General features: G+C 46.1%; 1 protein-coding gene across 1 annotated transcript in view; it reads right to left on the bottom strand.

Moving 5' to 3' along the window:
• WIPI2 (WD repeat domain, phosphoinositide interacting 2) overlaps nt 1-4213 on the bottom strand; it is a 31632-nt gene extending 27419 nt beyond the window's left edge. Inside the window, exon 1 of the mRNA XM_082857366.1 lies at nt 3979-4213. Within this exon, the coding sequence (XP_082713492.1) occupies nt 3979-4052 (74 nt within the window). The 5' untranslated portion in view covers nt 4053-4213. The remainder of the gene's footprint in view (nt 1-3978) is intronic.
• Between the last annotated feature and the right edge of the window lie 13559 nt (nt 4214-17772).

Below are 17772 nucleotides of genomic sequence, written 5' to 3'. Positions count from 1 at the left end.
AGACAAGGCCCAAGTCCCTCACCAGGCAGGAACAGTGACTGCTTCTGCAACACACTCTGGGCCAGCCTTCTCGATCTTCGCCACCCGCGACTCCGCTCCACTGCAGAGCTCCTGAGACCGCCCATCCTGAGCCTTTGGGGGATTCCGTGGTTTCCAGTAGGTTGTTCTCTGCTTTCCCCACTAGCAATGGAGGATCCACTTTCCTTTACCACTTGCTGGCTTCCAAAATTTTGTTGCTAGTGTCTCCTCGTTCTATGGGTTTAAGCTTTTTTAAGTACCTTTTGATATTTCACTGACTGTGACATTTTATTAGGGTTCTGAGAGGGAGAGCCAAAATAAATGCTTGTGTCTAACCCACCATCTTTAACTGCAAGTCTCTGTCACTGAATTTAAACTTGACTGCTCAGTATTTAAAAGACAGTGATTTCCATTAAAAAACAAAAAAAAATTTTAAGAAAACATTTTATAAATGTTAAAAACATTTTAAAAGAAAAAAATCATTTTCTTAATTCCCTTTTTTTTACCCACTTACGCATGATCAGCCCATTAATGTTTTCCCTTTTCATCATCTTCATCAGAAAGCCATACTCGAGGACAGGGTGAAGTGGAAACAGTGACACCCATAAAAAAGAAGCCACCTGAACTGCTGCTGAGACCTGGCCGGCCCCGGGGCCCTACTCAGCAAGCTCGTGGCCATCCCAGACCTCCACCTGGACATCCCTAAGGCCTTTCAAACTCAGTAATATCCAAAGCGGACTTCATCTTTCTCCCTAAACTGAATCCCCCTCTGATCTCTCCCCCATAATGTGCTGTCACTGCTCATCTAGAATCTAGGCTGGAGACTTGGGAGTCACCTTAACTTCTCCCTTAAGTGCAGCATGCACGTCCCACGGGTCACACCGAATCCTGATGGCTCACCAGTCTCCTCTCTACTGGCCACAGCCGCTGGACAATACCCTCCCCAGTGACTGCCCTGCTTCCTCAAAACACATCCTCCACACGGCAGGCAGAACCACCTAGAACTTTAAGGTGGAAGAATCCTTACTTCCAAGTCCCTCGATTTACCGATGAGGGAAAAGGAGAGAAGGGACCTTCCAGGACAGTTGCTGTAACCTTAGAAGAAACCTGGTTCAAGAAAACAATCAATTCAGACCAATGCCTTACTACCTCTATGCCCATAACTTTTAGACACTAACAACATCAGTGCTACAAACAGAAGACTTCGGAAGTCAAGTCCCTGTCCTTATTCTATTTCTTTTAGAAATGTACTTTCTAAATGATGTAGACGTTGCCCAATCAATGACTTCCACAAGCTGCGTGGGGTCCCCTGCAAGTACTTAGCCCCTGATATTTCCGTTGAAGAGCCAAGTGATACCCTGCACTTCTATTAGTTTCTTAACTTCGATATCAAAACACCAAAAATTCCTCAAGATAAGCCTTCCAAAGTGTTACTTTCAGAAACCAGGATTGGAACTAACCAGCCAAGAAGAAGACGACGGGGACCAGCTTTTCTTGATGCCTTTTTCCCAATTCTAGTTAAACAAACAAAAACAAATGGTAAAAACAAAACAAAACAAAAAAACACCAAATAAAACGTTCACACTTTTAGAATAAGAATCACAGAAAAAAATATTACAGTATTTGAAACCATATTACCAGGAAAAACAGAAAGGACAGATATAGTTTGTTATGAAAGGAACACTGTTGTTCAAGCATTACTGTATAACGTAGAATACATATTCTATTAAGTGAAACGGCTTCCAGGTTTCCTCACTGAATACCGTGAATGTGAATCCAATATTCTTTGCTTTGTGAAAAACTGTGTTCCTCTATCAAAGTAAATGCTGGAGATGGGCAAGGGAGGGAAAGGAGTGAACTGTCAAGCCTCTCCCCAGAACTTCTGTATTTCTTTCAGGTATAGATTTAAAACAAATTAGTCACTTTCATCAATAAACTTTTAGTATAATCCTAACTTACTATTCCTTACAATTTATGCTCACACTTTATCAAGGTCTCTTTAGCAAATCAAAATTATGACACACAAATCTTGTCTTGAGGGGCTTCCCTGGTGGTGCAGTGGTTGAGAGTCCGCCTGCCGATGCAGGGGACACGGGTTCGTGCCCCGGTCCGGGAGGATCCCACATGCCACGGAGCGGCTGGGCCCGTGAGCCATGGCCGCTGAGCCTGCGCGTCCGGAGCCTGCGCTCCGCAACGGGAGAGGCCACAACAGTGAGAGGCCCGCGTACCGCAAAAAAAAAAATCTTGTCTTAAACTAATAACTTCAGGACTCACGGAGGAGTGGGAAAGCACGATTTCCAAGTACAAAAAGACCTTATTTCAGGCCAGAGTGACATTCTTCTCTTATATAGGGAAAGTGGTATTTGAATGCCATTTAAAATAAGAGCAAAAGAGAATGTTTTCTCATATTTGATTTCCTTTCAATATAAATGATGAGCAATGAAAAACTTAAAGAATGGTAGAAAATGTTTTGGAAATTCTCTAATTTATACAAGACATAAAAATCCATAAAGCTCCCATTCTTACTGGTCTCAAAATACGAAGGCCTTAAAAACGGAATCACAGTCTGTTTGAAATGTCCTCTTCCCTACTTGGATTGGTATAACATAGTCCATCTCAGTTATAACCTCCTGCAACAGGTGGTCCAAACTGTTTTTGTTGGATTGGCTTTTGGTCATACAGAACACTAGTATTCGGTAGTTTTCACCTCTAAAGATTGCTATGGGCTTCTTTCTACATTCACTGTCCTCCAGATCCTACTCTGTAGGTAGAAACAACAGCATGGTAGATTGGAGAGGACACTGGAAGACAATTCAGGAAAGCTGTCCCCACTCCACTGTCAAATGAGGGTAAGATCCAGGCTCTGCTCTGAACCTTCCTCAACTTCGGTTTCCTCTCCCTGTAGTTGGAGGAGGTGATCTGCTCCCTTCCAAGTCCCAACAGAGGCCCACTGTGGGGCTGTCTGCGCTACTTCCCCAACTTTGGAAGGTGCTACCGAGCGCCCACTGCACGCCACTGACTTGGGGGCTTGCCGCTCTACAACTGACTTTTAGTTTTTTAAAAGATGTCATGTTCTACTTTGCTGATTCCATTCAGCCAGGAACAACTCAACCGACTACTTTGGTACGAAGCCAATGACCCACTCCTCCTCCCCTCTTACATCACTTCCTCTTACTCACTTCCCAAGATGGCTTTCCTCCCTTCCAGTCCCACAACTTATCCTTCCTTCTCCAGAAACTTCATCTAGTAACTATCCTCACACGTCACTGGAGACAGCCTCCGAACAATCGGCTTCAAACCCATATGGGTTGGGACAAACAAGGGCTGGCATCATGGGCCCCGCTTCCCCTGTAAGGATGGCCCATGCCCCGAAGCACCGAGACCTCTGGGGGGGGGAGGGGTTCTCTGTCACATCCCCCTTGGCTCGGTTTCTCCCCAGGTCAGAGACCACGTTTACTGCTAAGTTTGTTTCCTGCTCGAGGAGGACATCAAAGTTACCTGTCAAAAAGAACAGCGAGACGGGAAGAAAAGGAAATCAAAGGGACCCTAAGATGATGAAGAGATGAGGAGAAGGGGCTGAAGAGGGGAAAAACTGGAGCAAGAGAGCTGAGGTACAAGAGGGAGGCGGGTTATAAGGGAGAACCCACCCCCACCGCTCCAGAGGCGGCCGAGACAAGTCAGGCCACAAAGTTCTGCCCCAACTTTGTGAGAAGTGAGGTCCGAAAAGACAAAGCCTTCCCGTGCTGGGTAAAATACGTCCCCTACCTCCATCGCTTGCCCGGCTCAGAGATCGCAGCTCCAGGGCAGAGCCTGGAGGGTCCCCACAGAGGGCGCCCCTCCCTCCCAGCACGCGCCGGGCCCGCCCCGAGGATGCCTCTGCCCTCCCCGGCCCCAGGCCCCCAGGCTCCGGCCCCCGCCCCGCGGCCCCCGGCTCCGACCCCGGCCCACGCCCGTCCTTACGTGACGTCTTGGTTGAAGTTGGCGAAGAGTAGCTGGCTGGCGCCAGCCTCGCCACTCTGACTCGCCAGGTTCATGGTGGGCGCGCGGCGGGTGGGCCCGGCCCGGAGCTCGCGCGCGGGAGGGCAGGTCGGGGTGAGCTCAGGGTCGGCGCCGAGCCCCGCTCGCCGCCACTCGCCGCGCGGACATCAACAGCCGCCTCATCCCGACCCCGCTCTTGTTTATGCTCCAGAGCCGGGCCGCCAGGCGCGCCTGCGCGGCCCCGCCTCCTCGGCGCACGGCCTCCCACGGCGCAGGCGTACTGCGGAGGTCCGCCCCTTCACCTCCGGCCTGGCCCCAGGTTCCGGTCGAACACGCGCGCGCGTGGGGACGCGCGGGGGCGCGATGGGCTGGCCTTGCGGGCGGGTCACGGGCCGCGCATGCGCGTTGTAAAGAGTAGGCGTTCCGTGTCCCCCGCCCCCATCTTTTTATTAATATTAAAAGGGCCTGCCGCGTGCTAGTCATTGTGCCAGATACGTGCGTTCTTATTTGGTGCTTATAGCAATGCTTTGTAGGGAATGTTGCATTCCCATTTTATGAATTTGAGAACTGAGACTCAGAAATATTAACTTATTTAGTAAGTGTTAGATCTGAGAATGGAACCCCCGTTGTTTCTCCAAGGCCCACGCGTTTTGGGTCTCTGGGGAGGATTCTGTTTTACACGTATTCATTCTTTCAGTAATATTTAGAGAGTGCCTTCCATGTGAGCTAAACAGGCCTCTTCCTTTTCTTCAGCGAAGTTACAGTGGGAGAGGTAAACACAATTACAAAGCCGGGGTGCAATGAAAGCACGTAATGAGGTCGCTTAACCTAGACTTAAGGGACAGGGACTGTGCAGCCGGGAAGGCTTCCTGGAGGAGATGAGGCCTGAAGTTTGAGTAGCAGGTAACCGACCTCAGGAATGGAAGCATTCTGTATGGCAAAGGTCCACGGATGACAGTGCGACCTGGACAAAGAACTCTATGGTGTGTGTCTGAGCTTGGAGTGGGATGGTACGCATGACACAAGATTTGGCTTGAGAAACAGGAGGTGTCCGGATTAGGCTGGGTGTTAAGGTAAGGGACTTCCCTGGTGGTCCAATGACTAAGGCTTCACCTTCCAGTGCAGGGGGTGCTGGTTCCATCCCTGGCGGGGGAGCTGAGATCCCACGTGCCTCCTGACCAGAGAACCAAAAAAAAAAAAAAAAAAAAAACCAACAGAAGCAGTATTGTAACAAATTCAATAAAGACTTTAAAAATGGTCAACCCCCCCCAAAAAAAAAAATCTTAAAAAAAAAAGGTACGTTAGGCAAGAGACTGGTCTTTGTACCAAGAGCAACATGCCACCATTGAAAATACAGAATGGTGTGATCAAGTTTGTTAATTCTAGCCATGGAGTCAAGAATGCATTGAAAGTCACTGAGGAAAGTAGATCAACTATACTTCAATTTAAAACAAAAAACAAAACAGAACAAAAAAACCTTGGACTGAAAAAAAATTTTTTTAATCCAAAAAAAAAAAAATAAAAAAGAAAGAAAATAAAATCATAGAGGAAAGAATGGTCTTTTCCATAAAATATGCAGACCCTCCTACCACATACGGTACTCAAGCATTCATTTGAGATGGATTGTAGACCTAAATGTTGAAAGGTAAAACAATAAATCTGCTAGAAGAAAGCACAGGAGAATGCCTTAATGTCTCTGGTGTAAACAAAGTCATCTAAACAGGTACTTTAAAAGTACTAATCACAGGGCTTCCCTGGTGGCACAGTGGTTAAGAATCTGCCTGCCAGTGCAGGGGACACGGGTTCGAGCCCTGGTGCGGGAAGATACCAGGTGCCTCGGAGCAACTACACGCATTCACCACAACAACTGATCCTGCGCTGGAGAGCCCGCAAGCCACAATTACTGAACCCACGTGTCACAACTACTGAGCCCACGTGCCACAACTACTGAAGCCCACATACCTAGAGTCCATGCTCCACAACAAGAGAAGCCACCGCAATGAGAAGTCCTCGCACCTCAACGAAGAGGAGCCCCCACTCACCTCAACTAGAGAAAGCCTGCGCACAGCAATGAAGACCCAATGCAGCCAAAAATAAATAAAATTAAAAAAAAATTTTTAAGTACTAACCACAAAATAAAAGATTGGTCTTCATCAAAATTAAGAACATCTGCCCATCAGAAGAGACCATTAAGAGAGGTTGGAATGGGATACATATATTTGCAATACATATTTTTTGACAAAGGACTTATTTCCAGAATATTTGAAGAACTTGTACAAATCAATGAGGACAATACTGACAACTCATTTTTTTAGTGGATAAAATACTTGAGCACAGACACTTCACAGAAGAGGATATCAAAATGGTGAATGAGCACAGGCAAAAGTGGCCATCATCAATACTCATCAAGGAATTGCAAATTAAGAGCAAACAAGATACTACCAAGCATCTGCTAAGTTGGATGAAATTAAAACGACTGACAGTACCAAGTGCAGGCAACAACGTGGAGCAACTGGAACTCTGATACACTGTAAGTAGAAGTCTAAATTGTTAAAACCACTTTGGCCAAGTGTTTGACGGTATCTACTAGTGTTAAACTAGCATATTCCCTATGACTCAGCCATTTCACTTCTATGTATATACTCAAAGAAATGAGTGCATAGTACCCCCAAAAGACAGGTGTAAAAATATTCATAGCTGCTTTATTCATAACCCCAAACTGGAAATAACCCAAACATTCATCTACAACAGAATGAATGAGTAAATTGTGGTACATTCATATAAAAGAATACTATGCAGCAATGAAAAAGACATACACCCGTGGATAATCTCACAGATGTACTATTGAGTGAAAAAAGGTAGACACAAAAGAATATAGACCATATGAGTCCGTTTATATGAAGTCAAAACAGGCAGCATAGTGATTACTCCTGGTGGGGAATTGTTTGCGAGGGGACACGAGGGGGCTGGAGCTATTTTAGTGGTTGGCTGTATGGGCATATACGTATGTAAATGTATAAATATATGTATATGTGAATGCCTCTCAAGATATAGGCCAGGAGCAATGTCTTTAAGTGGTTCTGTATTAGTTGGCACAGCTTCCTTTGGACCATTCTTATTGAACAAAGGCACATAAAGGGATCCCCAAGTGAATCCCCTGGGCTCTGGACACAGTCCTTGACTTCATTTTGAAATGCCACCCAGTTTCCCCTTCAGTCTGTCAGAATCTATCTGTCCATTCAGGATAGTATCTCCTTCTCTCTCTACTGGTTCAGCAAGTGAAGATCCCTGAATGGCCAGGGATTTGACTGTTTCCAATTTACCAGAACCATGACTCTATTCCCTGGAGTAATAGGTGACTGGATCTCAAAATCTAGAGAACATAGGGTCGTGTGGATGGAAACAAAAATTTCTTAAGTGAATAATTAGATGTAATACGCAAGAAAACACTACCCCTTCCACTCCTGGTTTGCAGCCATGTACTGCGTATTGTAGAATGACACCCTGACCTCACAGGGTGTGGTCTCTTAGCTGGTACCACAACTGAACATTCAGTAAGCCATTCCATCTTCTACTGAGTAACAGGGCTCGTGATAAGCGTGATGAATTCCAAGGGCAAGAGCTCATTGTCAAGCTTCCTTCACCTGTATGTAAATGACTTGGTCAGAAGACATGTGGTATGGACACCTGAATATCCTTGAAAACACTAACCTCCGCCCTTCTACACATTCCTCATCTCTTTCCTTGCGTTATATTTCTGTATAGCACGTATCACATCCAATGTGTCATATAATGCCCCCTCCCAATTAGAACCTAAGCTCCATGAAGGCAGAATTTTGTCAGTGTTGTTCACTCTGTGTTCCCAGAGAACTAAATTCTAGGCCCCCATTCCTTTTATAAAAAATTTTTTATTGGAGTGTAGTTGATTTACAATGTTGTGTTAGTTTCTGCTGTGCAGCAAAGTGAATCAGTTATACATATACCCACTCTTTTTTTTTTTAACAATTAGATGTTAGATTTTATTTTATTTATTTACTTTGGCTGCGCTGCACGGCAGGCAGGATCTTAGTTCCCCGACCAGGAATTGAACCTGTGCTCCCTGCAGTGAAAGCTCAGAGTCTTAACCACCAGACCACCAGGGAACTCCCCTATCCACTCTTTTTTGGATTCTTTTTGCATATACGTCATTACAGGATATTGAGTAGGGTTCCCCGTGCTCTACAGTAGGTCCTTATCAGTTATCTATTTTATATATAGTAGAGTGTATACGTCAATCCCGTCTCCCAATTTATCGCTCCCCTCCCCCCACCCCAGGCCTCCATTCCTGATGACTGGGATGGGCTGGAGCTGAGGGCTGCTGCCCACTCACTCAGTTTTTGTTTCACTGCTTTATTATCTGCTTGGTATTGGGAAACACTGACAAATGTTGTTGGAGAGCAGGCTGGATTTGTGCCAGAGAGCTTGACCTGTGTGTGACTCAGTCATACACCCTCGTGTTCCAGCTCATCTTGAGACAGTATGGGCTGACACTCCTGATGGCATGTAGGGCAGGAAGGATGCTAAGGAGTTTCTATCATCACTTCAGCATTCCTCTAGGTGACTGGCCTGATGCCAATCCCAGGGAGAGGAGCTTCCCTTCCTCTTATCAACCATAGAACAGAACCGTCAAGCAAGTGCTTAGAACATTCCTCAAGTATTCTTCTTATGTGCAATATTGAGAGATCAGCAGTCCTCCCACAAGCAAGTTCCTAAACAAACTTGTAGGATAAACACCTGGCATGGAGGAGGGAACAAAGGGCTGGAGTGCAAGGATGGTGGAGTGCACGTTGCACGAGGTGAGGCAATGGGAGAGAGGTCAGGATGTACGGAACACTGAAATCAGGCAATGGCTCAGATTCTTACCAGGTATATGTCCTTAGGTAAGTCACCTAACCTCTCTGAGCATGAGTTTCCTCAATAATCACAAGGGCTAAAATAACTCACCTCCTGAGAATGCTGTGAAGAAAGATTGAATGGATGGGAGAAGCACTTCCAGAATAGTGGAGCGAGAATCTCTGAAAACCATTCCTCCATAAAAGCAAAGAGAACACTGACAAAAATTGTCAAAAATCAACTTTTTCAGAACTCTGGATATTAACTTAAGGCTTGAAACAAGCTAAGAAGCATTGATTCAAGTAACACAACTGAATGTCAGTAAAAAAGAGTAAGCTGGGACTTCCCTGGTGGCGCAGTGGTTAAGAATCCACCTGCCAATGCAGGGGACACAGGTTCGAGCCCTTGTCTGGGAAGATCCCACATGCTGCGGAGCAACTAAGCCCATGTGCCAAAATTACCTGAGCCTGTGCTCTAGGGTTCACATGCCACAACTACTGAGCCCGTGAGCCACAACTCCTGAAGCCCACACACCCAGAGCCCATGCTCTGCGACAAGAGAAGTTACCACATTGAGAAGCCCGCGCACCACAACGAGGAGTAGCCCCCATTCTCCACAACTAGAGAAAGCGCGTGTGCAGCAACAAAGACCCAACACAGCCGAAAACAAACAAACAAACAAAAAACACCAGTAAACTTTGTGGCATTGTGATTTGGCCTAACCTCCTCTGTCTTTCCTAGATCCACAGTAGCCTTAAAAACCATCAGCCATGCAACTATGATAGATGTGAAAACAAACATCTGCTGCTGGAGGGGGCAGGATGGGCTTGGGGCTCCCCCACATCCCCATCCCCAGAGAATGGTCACTATCTAACCTGTCTGGCAGTTTGGAAAAACTCAATTCTCAAAGCTTGTGTTTATTTCATTTGAGTAAGAGTTTACCAGTACCTGTGTGGATAGCTTGATCTGCAAGATATTTGTCTAAAACAATCAGTGGGGATTGTTTAATAATTACAACTGCCTGAGGTAGTGTTACACACTGGGGCTAAAAAGAGACACCCCCCCCCCAAAAAAAAGAAAAACAACAACAACAATTTAAAGGAATAACTGGGAAATGAGATATGCATAGGAGACTTTGAAAGGCTCCTGGAATATTCCTGAGAATCTAGAGGGTTATGTGTATGTGCAGGACTGTGCACATGCCCAAGAAAGACCTGAGAAGGTCCTAGAATCTCACCTATGGCTGATCTTGAGACCCTGCACAAGTAGGAAGTGAAGGCTAAGGCCGAATTGTAAAATGCCTGCAGGAGTGTTGAAGGCGTACCCCCAACATGCACACAGAGCCCCTTGGCAAAGGCTGGGAGACATATTGATTCAAGGCACTTAAAGAAATCTCCATTCAATTGTTATCTGACCACTAAGATAAACGAGCAGAGACTTCACTGGTTGCACACAACAAAGAACACAGACTTTACCGAATTAGTACAGAAAAGTCACTCAACAAACAAACAAAAGCAAGAACCTGAAACCTTAGGTTGGGAAGGGGCATCTGATTTCCACAGTTGCTGTATTATTTTAAATGTCTAATTTTCAGCAAAAAAAAAAACCTATGACACACAAATAAACAGGAAAATATGGCCCCCAAACAGGGAAAAGCAATTGCCTATGAAGGGGCCCACATGGTGTGTTTAGTGGACAAGGACTTAAAAGCATTTATTACAGATACATTCAAAGAACTAAAGGAGACCATAGCTACAGAATTAAAGGAAGGGTATGATGATGATGCCTCACCAAAGAGAGAACCTCATTAAAGAGGTAGGAGTCAAGAAAAGAACCTAACAGAAAGCTGGAGTTGAAAATTACAAAAACCAAAAGGAAAAATTCACTAGAGGGGCTCAACAGCAGATTCGAGCTGGCAGAAGAAAGAATCAGCAAACTTCATGATGATTCAACTGAGAAAAATCTAGTTTGAGGAACAGAAAGAAAAAAGATGGAAGAAAAATGAACAGATCCTCAGAGAACTGTGGGACGCCATAAAAAATACAAACTGAGGGACTCCTCTGGTAGCGAAGTGGTTGGAATCCACCTGCCAATGCAGGGGACATGGGTTCAAGCCCTGGTCTGGGAAGATCCCACATGCTGCAGAGCAACTAAGCCTGTCTGCCAAACTACTGAGCCTGCGCTCTAGAGCCCGCGAACCACAACTACTGAGCCTGTGTGCTGCAACTACTGAAGCCCATGCGCCTAGAGCCCGTGCTCCACAACGAGAGAGGCCACCGCAGTGAGAAGCTCATGCGCCACAATGAGGAGTGACCCCTGCTTGCTGCAACTAGAGAAAGCCCGTGAGCAGCAATGAGGACCTAACGCAGCCAGATAAATAAATAAATAAATATATTAAAAAGAAAAAAAACGAACTTAGAGGACTTCCCTGGTGGTCCAGTGGCTAAGGCTCTGCGCTCCCAATGCAGGGGTCTGGGTTCTATCCCTGGTTAGGGAACTAGATCCCACATGTCTCAACTAAAGATCCTGCATGCTGCAACAAAGATCCCATACATGGCAACTGAGACCCAGCACAGCCAAATAAATAAATTAATTAATTAATAATAATTTTTTAATAGAAAAATATAGAAACCTGAACTTACGCATAATGAGATTCCCAGGAGGATAAGAGAGAGAAAATGGGGTGGAAAAAATAATTGAAGAAGTAAAGCATGTAAATTTCCCAAATTTGATGAGAGACATTAACCTGTACATCCAAGAAGTTCAATGATTGCCAAGTAGAATAAACTCAAAGTGATCTGCAACTAAACACATCATAGTCAAACTGTTAAAAGTCAAAGATAAAGAGGGAATCATGAGGGCTGCAAGAATAAAAGGGACTCATCACAAATAAGGGATTTCAATAAAATTAGCAACTGAATTCTCGTTGGAAAGATGGTCACCAGATGGCAGTGGGATGACATATTCAAAGTGCTGGGGAGGTGGGGGGAGGACTACCAAGATTTCTACATCCAGCAGAATTATTCTTCAAAAAAAGAAGGAGAGGGACTTCCCTGGTGGCCCAGTGGGTAAGACTCTATGGTCCCAATGCAGGGGGCCAGTTTTGATCCCTGGTCGGGGAACTAGATCCTGCATGCTTGCTGCAACTAAGAAGCCCACGTGCTGCAACTAAGACCCGGCACAGCCTAAATAAATAAACAAATAAATATTAAAAAAAAATAAAAAGGAGAAATTAAGAATTGACAAAGATGGGCTTCCCTGGTGGCGCAGTGGTTGGGAGTCCGCCTGCCGATGCAGGGGACGCGGGTTCGTTCCCCGGCCCAGGAGGATCCCATATGCCACGGAGCGGCTGGGCCCGTGAGCCATGGCCGCTGAGCCTGCGCGTCCAGAGCCTGTGCTCCGCAACGGGAGAGGCCGCAGCAGTGAGAGGCCCGTGTACTGCAAAAAAAAAAAAAAAAAGACAAACACAGACTGAGAGAATCTGTCCCTAGCAGACCTGTTCAAAAAATACTAAAGGCCATCAGGCTAAAATGAAATGACAGAAGACAGTAACTCGAATCCATATGTAGAAATAAAGAACCCAAGAAAATCTACTGCGTAGGCAAATATAAAGATAGGATAAATGTGTTTTTGGTAACTCTTTTCTTCTATCTGATTTAGAAAACAATTGCATAAAAAGTAATAATAAAACTGTGTAGACAGGCTTATAATGTAAAAGATGTAATGTGTGTGACAATGATTGTGCACAGGTCTTAAACTTCTTTTGACAGTGTTTTATAGTTTTCAGTATGCAAGTCTTGCAGTTGTTTTGCTAAATTTATTACTAAGTATTTTATTCTTTTTGATGCTACTGTAAATGGAATTTTCTTAGTTTCATTTCAAATTGTTCATTGCTAGTGCAGAGAAAAACAATTGATTTTTGTGTATTGATCTTGTATTGTGCAACCTTGCTAAACTTGTGTGTTACTTCAACAGTTTTATTTTAACAGATTCCTTATGATTTTCTTTATACAAGAGCACATTATCTGCAAATAAAGATAGTTTTACTTCTTCCTTTCTAATCTGGGTGCCTTTTATTTATTTTTTTACTTGATCAATTGCCCTAGATAAAACTTCAGTACAATGTTAAATAAAAGTGGCAAGAGCAGACATCTTTTTCTTATTCCTTATCTTAGAGGGAAAGAAAGCATTAAGCTTCTCACTGTTAAGTGTGAGGTTAGTTGTGGGTTTATTGTGGATGTCCTTTATCATGTTGATGAAGTTCCCTTCTATTCCTAGTTTGTTGAGTGTCTTATCATGAAAGGATGTTGGATTTTCTTATAAGTGTTTCTGTATCTATTGGACTATCACGTATTTTGTTCTTTGTTTTATTAACATACTGTATTACATTGATTGATTTTCTTATGTTGCATTCCTGGGATAAATTCCGTTTGGTCATGGAATATAATTTTTTAAAGTAAGCTGTCAGATTCAGTTTGCAAGTGTTTTTTGTTTTGTTTTGTTGGTTTGAGGATTTTATATTGGTAAGAAATGGTCTGTAGTTTTGTTTGTTTATTTTCCTTTTGGTGTCTTTCTCTGGCTTTAGGATCAGGGTAATGCTGGCCTCATAGAATGAATTAGAAATGTTCCCTGCCTTTCTATTTTTTGGAAGAGTTTGAGAAGAATTGGTGTTAATTCTTCTTTAAATGTTCGGTAGAATTTTCCAGGGAAGCCTGTGTGTGGGTTATGCTATCCTGTCTCTTCGCACATCTGATAAGTTCTCTGGAAAATTGGACATTTTATATAATATATTGTAGCAATTTTGGCTACTAATCCTCCCCCCACCCCCACCTCTACCCCCTGGGTCGTTGTCATTGTTGTTCGCTGGGTCGTTTGCTTATTTGTTCAGTGACTTGGCTGAACTAAGTCTGAGAAGTCACTTCCACCCCCCCATCCCCCAATCCCACAGTGTGAAACCTCCGATGTCCCTGCTCAGATTTTTTTCCTCTCATTTTTGTCTTTTAACCTGGCGACCTAGGGTCGCCCCTGGGTCAGCATAAGCCACTTACAGGTCAAAGGCTGTGCGTAACCCTCTTGGCCAGTGAGATGTTTGCCCTTTACTGTTGTGTGTGTGGCGTGGAAGCTGCCACCACTGTTGGGAGAGTTCACTTGTTTCTGCCCTACGTTCAGCCAGACAGTAGTAGCTTGGGGTTCTCTCTACGATCTCTCCCGGGAGGGCGCGGCCCTGGCACAGGATCTGTCTTCCAGGTGGCCAGGGCTGACCCGGCTGTCATCTTACAGCCTGGCTTCCAAGAACAGCCACTGAGTGGGAGTAGCTTGCGGTCCGGTGGCTGTAGGTCAGGAGCTCTGGCGAGCCCCCTGGGCCAAGGAGGCTTCCACCTGTCTGGATGGGGCTGGATGCGCGTGGGGGTTGCTTTCAAGTTGACCTCACCTGTTGCTCTGGATGCTCCTGAGTGGGTACAGTCTTCCCGCCCCCAGGGTTGCCTATGATCCCGGGAGGGCTTTTTTTGGTTGTCTTTCCCTCTGGCTCTCTCTCTTAAACGTCGAGATGTTCTGCACATCTCCACCAAGACGTGCAAGATCTCCCTTTAGGTGGGGCACGTTCAGCTCAGGGTTCCCAGTAGAGCCAGTACCCTCCGCCATAGCAGCCGAGCTCCTCACCCTCAAGTCTTGCCTCTTCCTCCGTGCAGATCCCTGGACCAGCCTTTCTTGGAGTGACACGCACGTCACTCCAAGCTCTTCAAGTGAGCACAGGAGGGGGCCGGTGGCTGCCCCTGGTTTCCTCCACATGCACCTCTAGGGGTGGAGAGTGGACCAGGGTTGGGGCCAAGGGCGCCTCAGTGTTCTCAGCGATGCCATGCACGCAGCTCCCACCTGGGGAGGACTGGGTGGAGAAGAGAGATGGAGTCCTCTAGGCTGGTCACATCGGCCAGGACCGGAGCTTCAGCAGCATGGGGTGATGAGAAACGCTGGCAGTCCTCCCCTCCCAGGTGAAACCATAGCCCCAGACTGAGCTGGAAGGAGAAGGAGCCGGTTTTCCTGACACCACCAGCCCTCGGTAGAGCTTCTGTAACGTGGCGCTGGGGGTAGGTGATACAGGGGCTCCTGGCTCAAAGCCACAGGCGGCTGCTTTTCCGTAGATTTCGTAGATTTTCTTGAAAGAATGTTGCTCTATCTGCTGCATGCCCTGAGGACCGGAAAGAATGTTGCTCTATCTGCTGCATGCCCTGAGGACTGTTCCCAGAGATGTTGAATGATGGACCTGGAATATTTTCACAGTTAAATTGTTGCTTTCCTGGAGAAGGGGTCTGCTGAGTTCCCTACTCCATCACTGTGGAAGTACCACCTCTACCTCTTGCTTTTCCACTTAACCATGTACCCTGGGGACATTTCCAGGCCACTTCAGTTTGAAGGCATTCTTTTCTACAAGTTGGTCCGGATTCCACTCTACGGCTGTCCTACCACGTTTAACACAGCAATGCCGAGTTGATGGGTGTCTAGGACGTTTCCAGTTTTTCACTGTTTCAGGATATTTCATCCCTTCTCTCGTACCATCCTATGTTTGACTCCCAGATTTATTCCTGTTGCCCTGACCTCTTCCCCGGGCTCTAAAATGTTGCAGCCAACTCTTCCCTTGACAGGGACTCCACATGGAACATCTCCGACTTAAAAACTCAAAGCACGTTCTGGGTTTCCCTGAAGCCATTCCTCCCCTAGGCCTTCACCACCTCAGTCAGTGGCCCCTGTCTCTCTCTCACACCTGTGGGAGTGAACAAACACCACCCAAATGAGAACAATCAGAGGCTATTTATTCTGCACTTGCTATAGCAAGAGAGTTGCCCACCATCACTTGGGTTTGGCAGAGACTCAAAGGCAGGCAGAGGCAGGGAAGCTTCATGGTGAAAAAAGAGATGGTTTTAGGTGGGTCCTGCCTGGAGACCATCACCTGGCGAGGCTGGAGATGGGCTCACTGGAAGTGGGGCATCCCACGTCACTGGTTAGGGGAGCGTATTTGGTTTTCTCTGGTTGGTCCTAAGTTGGAAGTGGGGACAAAACTGAGGGCAGTTGTCAGTGATTGATCAAGTCCCAGTGTTTGGGGCTGATGGCTGCAGGGGGCGTTGTTTGGGGTCTTGGACTTACTGGTCTGGCGATGGTATGTTTGTATATCCAGTCTGCCACACCCTCAGGAAATAGGGCAGTTCCTACTTCCAAAGTACAGTTAGAAACTAACCGCTTCTCCCTCTCCACCCCCATCAATGTCCTGGGTACCATCACCTCTCACCTTGGGGTGAGAAAAGGCTTCCATCTGGTTTCCACATTTCCACCCTCGCCTCATTTCAAACTATCGGAAGCATCACTCAGAGGATTCCTAAAAGGCAGTGGCATCATAGACACTCTCCCCACCCTACCTCCCAACAGAATCCAATTCCTCACCATGGTCTACAAGGGCCTGTTCTGGACAGTCTCTGCTTACCTCTTCCATCTCACCTGGGACTACCTGCCTTCTCCCACCACTCTCCAGCCCCATCATTCTTCTTCCAAACCCTTTCTTCTCTCTTTCCCACCTTGAAGACTTTCCCTTTGCCTTGAATCTGCCCCACCCCCAACTCCCATCTTTCAAGTCTTGGCTTAAGTGGCACCCCTTGGTCCAAGGCCAACCAACCTTCCTGACTGTAACTGAGTAGAACCCTATGAGGACTTCCAGAACAGGTCCGGCCCCCCATCCCCCCAACCCCATCCTCCGCCTGCCTCTTGTCTGCAGAAAAACTTTAGCTTCCTAGGCCTTCCCTGAGTTCCAAAGAGTAAATCTAATCAGAGAAGTGAGAAAATGCAGAAAGAAAACTGTCAAATAAGACAAAATAATATTAGTGTAGCCGTTAAACAAAGTCAAGGACCTTTCCTTCTTCCTCAAGGGCTGTAGATACTGTTCTGAGCCTCGTCCTTGGAGCTGTTTTGCAGAGACTGAAGCCCCCAGCAGGTGGAAGAAGTGAACTGCATGCTGCCCACAAGCACGTAGACCCCAGACCAGCTGGAATCAGAAGGTTGATGATGTTGACCTCAAATTACCTCACCACCAACCAATCGGAAGAATGTCCACGAGCTGATCACACGCCCCACAACCCATCTCCCTCAGCTGGTCTTCAAAAACGTTTCCCTGAAAGCCATTGGGGAGTTCAGGCCTTTGAGCATTTAGCTACCTGGACTCCTTGCTTGGCACCCTGCAATAAATGCTGCACTTTCCTTCACCGTGACCGAGTGTCAATAGATGGGCTTTACTGTGTGCGTGTGAGCAGACCCACGTTTGGTTTCGTAACATGACCCCGTCCAGCTGTCTTCTCTGTTCCCCTTTCATTTATTTATTTATTTTGGCCGCACCACGCGGCTTATGGGATCTTAGTTCCCTAACCAGGGATGGAACCTGGGCCCTCGGCAGTGAAAGCATGGAGTCCTAACCACTGGACCACCAGGGAATTCCTCTGTTCCCCTTTAAGCGCTTAATTTTTTAAAAAAATTATGGATATCTTCACATACACCAGAAGCAGAGAGGAAAGCACAATGCATTTCCACACACCCGTAACCCAGCTTCGATGACGATCGACACTTCACCCCTGTTTCAGCTACACTCCCTGACATCTGGTAGAAATACTTGAGAAGTAAATCCCAGGCATGATTCCATTTCACCCATAGGTGCCTCAGTATACACCTCAGAAAACCCCTTTTTTTCTTTAACATGGCCATAAAACCATCGTCTCACCTCACAAAATGAACGCTTATTCCTTAATGTCATCGAGCACGCTGTCCGGGCTCCATCTCTCCTGACTGTCTCACAAAAGCCTTTTTTACAGTGGTTTCCTTAGAACCAGGATCCAAACAATGGCTCTGCATTACATTCATGATGAGCCTG

The sequence above is a fragment of the Leucopleurus acutus genome (genome assembly GCF_964270905.1).
Source record: "Leucopleurus acutus genome assembly, chromosome: 16".
NCBI lineage: Eukaryota > Metazoa > Chordata > Mammalia > Artiodactyla > Delphinidae > Leucopleurus > Leucopleurus acutus.
The sequence above is the reverse complement of the archived record's forward strand: the minus strand, read 5'-3'. Positions and strand labels throughout refer to the sequence as shown.